Below are 3,017 nucleotides of genomic sequence, written 5' to 3'. Positions count from 1 at the left end.
CCTGTAATCCCAGCACTTTGGGAGGCCGAGGTGGGCAGACCACCTGAGGTCGGGAGTTCAAGACCAGCCTGGCCAACAAGGGTGAAACTCCGTCTCTACTAAAAATACAAAACTTATCTGGGCGTGCTGGCGGGCGCCTGTAGTCCCAGCTACTTGGGAGGCTGAGGCTGAGGCACAAGAATCACTTAAACCCAGGAGGCAGAGGTTATAGTGGGTCAAGTTTGCACTCCTGCACTCCGGCCGACTCTGTCTCACAACAAAACAAAGCACTCTTTGGTGATTCTTATAATCAGTCTGGTTTGGAAACTATCCATGCTGTTAACCTTAATGGAGGGATTCTCAAACTTCAGGTACCTGTTAAAATGCAGATGCCCTGTGTGTTGGGTGGGGCCCCCACACTCCTATTTTAATAAGCTTCCCAGGAGGTTCTGATACAGGTGGGTCTTCACCTGTCTTTTAGCTGGTGAATGTTTTGATTCTATTGTTGCGTGTCTCTGAAAGGTGCAGACACTATGCTACCCTACACAAAACTTCCCTGAGCAAGTGGTTAAATACACAACTAGACGCAGAAAGGGTGATCATGAGGAGGTAACAGGATTTTCAGGGCTTCATGATCTCCAGTATGTGGTTTATAGCATTTCTAAGTAGGAGACCAACCAGGAAAATGAAGTGGAAGTGCGCGAGTTTTAAAGGCATCGCGGAGATTACTCTTCTAGTAATGGGGATCCAATAAATACAGGCTACACAGATTTGGACTGTAAGATATTACATCTCTGAGAACAGTAGTTCTCAAATGGGGGTGATTTTACACACAGGTCATTTGGCAATGTCTGGAGACACTTCCGGTTGTCATAACCGTATGTGTGCGTGTGTGTATGCTGCGGGCATCTAGTGGGTAGAGGCCTGGGATGTTGCTAAATACCCTACAATGCACAGGACGGCCTTCATAATGGAGAACTAACTGGTCCAAAATATCAATAGTGCGAAGGTTGAGAAATCTTGCTCTAGTGGAGCTGGTTCCAAGGCGTGAGGACTCTGGGGACAATAGGGGTTAAAAGAACAATCAATTCATCCACCTCTCCACTTACAATTTCTTTTCTTTTTTTTTTTCCCCAAGATGGAGTTTCGCTCTTATTGCCCAGGCTGCAGTGCAATGGTGCCATCTCGGCTCACTGCAACCTCTGCCTCCTGGGTTCAAGCAGTTCTCCTGCCTTGGCCTCCCGAGTAGCTGGGATTACAGGCACCCACCACCACACCCAGCTAATTTTTTTGTATTTTTAGTAAAGACGGGGTTTGATCATGTTGGCCAAGCTGGTCTCAAACTCCTGACCTCAGGTGATCCACCCGCCTCAGCCTCCCCAAGTACTGGGATTAGAGCCGTGAGCCACCACGCCTGGCATCCACTTACAATTTCTTACAGGCTAGGAGGCCCTGGGGCTATGCAGATGAATAACTCATACTCCTGCTCTACAAAAACATATAATCGGATAGTTTACAATAATTACAGAAAGCTACATTAGCAGGGTTGTACACTAGAATCTCTCGGAGGTACTTACTAAAATAGGATTCCCAGGCTCCATAGACCTATCAAGTCAGAATCTCCAGTGAAGGGGTCAAAAACCTCTCTGGTTTTTTGGGGTCCTGTGCTGGAGATTCTGTTCCAGTGATGGGGAGGTGAGGGGGGCTGTCAGAGGCACAATTGGAAGACCAGCCTGACTGGGGCTAGAAGGGCAGTGAATGGGTACAAGCAAGAAGTATTCCAGGCAGAGAGATTACTATGTGCAAAGACACAGCCACCGACCCTTCTAGGTGAATCTACTCACACATCTGAGTACCCAGTTCTCCATCAGTAACTCCAGAAGTTTACGGATTAAAAGCAGAGGAAAAACAAAGGCCAAGAAAATGTTTCCCAAACAAGGAAGCAGAAAGTCTGCCATATGAGGACAAGGTTTTAGGGCAGCCTATGATACTTGGCAACAATTTCCTCATAAGAAGTTAATCTTTTACCAGATGTAATTAGCAACCTCTCACTTACCATCATTTCCCAGTTGCTCCTGCACTTTCTCAAAGTCCGACCCGCCTACCACTCCGATTTTGATCTTCTGCCTCAAGTTTTGCAGGAAGTCATCCATTTCTTTGGTAATTTTCTAAATTTCAATAAGGAAAACACAACACTCAGAAGCCAAAAAATAATCAGGAGACTAAAACTCTAAGGGTAACACAAGTACACAAATCTTATTTTCTTATTTAAAAATTAAAGAAAAAAATTGGTTTTGAGATAGGGTCTCACTTGTCACCCAAGCTGGAGTACAGTGGCATAGTCATAGCTCACCGCAGCCTCGACCTCGACCGGGGCTCTGGTGATCCTCCTACCTCAGCCTCCTGAGTAGCTGGGACCGCAGTTATGCACCAGCGCACCTGACTAATTTTTTTATATTCTGTAGAGACGAAATTTTGCCATGTTGCCTAGGCCAGTCTGGAACTCCTGGGTTCAGGAGATCCACCAGCCTTGGTCTCCCAAAGTGCTGAGATTACAGGCATAAGCCAGGCCTATAAGCCTTATTTTCATACATGCCAATTAAGTTACCAGCTCTGTACACAGTTCAAATATTTCAGTTGTAATGGGGGGTGGGGAGGCATCTTTACCAGAATGAACTTAAGTGTTATTTTTACCAAAATTTAAACACAGGTAATATGTTAGTAGCTGTTGTGCACTGTGCCAGCTAATTTTTTATGCATTTATATACCCATCTATGGACACATATACAAATAGGTCTTATTTTTGAAACATAAATGGAATCATTCTATGTGCTTTGCAGCAACTTCGCTTTTACAGCATGATGTATTCCTTTTAAATGCTACACTGTACTCCATCTATGGATTTAAGTTGTTGATTTTATTTTATTTTATTTTATTTTTTCTTTGAGACAGAGTCTCGCTCTGTCGCCCAGGCTGGAGTGCAGTGGCCGGATCTCAGCTCACTGCAAGCTCCGCCTCCCGGGTTTACGCCATTCTCC

The 3,017-nt window shown here is 45.1% G+C and overlaps 1 protein-coding gene across 1 annotated transcript in view; it reads right to left on the bottom strand.

The window, feature by feature from the left end:
- The window catches only part of PMM2 (phosphomannomutase 2), a 47,772-nt gene that overhangs the window by 40,268 nt on the left and 4,487 nt on the right, over nt 1–3,017 (bottom strand). Inside the window, exon 2 of the mRNA XM_011961381.1 lies at nt 2,036–2,147. Coding sequence (XP_011816771.1) covers nt 2,036–2,147 — 112 coding nt within the window. The remainder of the gene's footprint in view (nt 1–2,035; nt 2,148–3,017) is intronic.

Source organism: Colobus angolensis, unplaced genomic scaffold (genome assembly GCF_000951035.1).
Source record: "Colobus angolensis palliatus isolate OR3802 unplaced genomic scaffold, Cang.pa_1.0 Scaffold55, whole genome shotgun sequence".
Classification (NCBI taxonomy): Eukaryota; Metazoa; Chordata; class Mammalia; order Primates; family Cercopithecidae; genus Colobus; species Colobus angolensis.
This window is presented reverse-complemented; position numbering and strand designations above follow the sequence as displayed.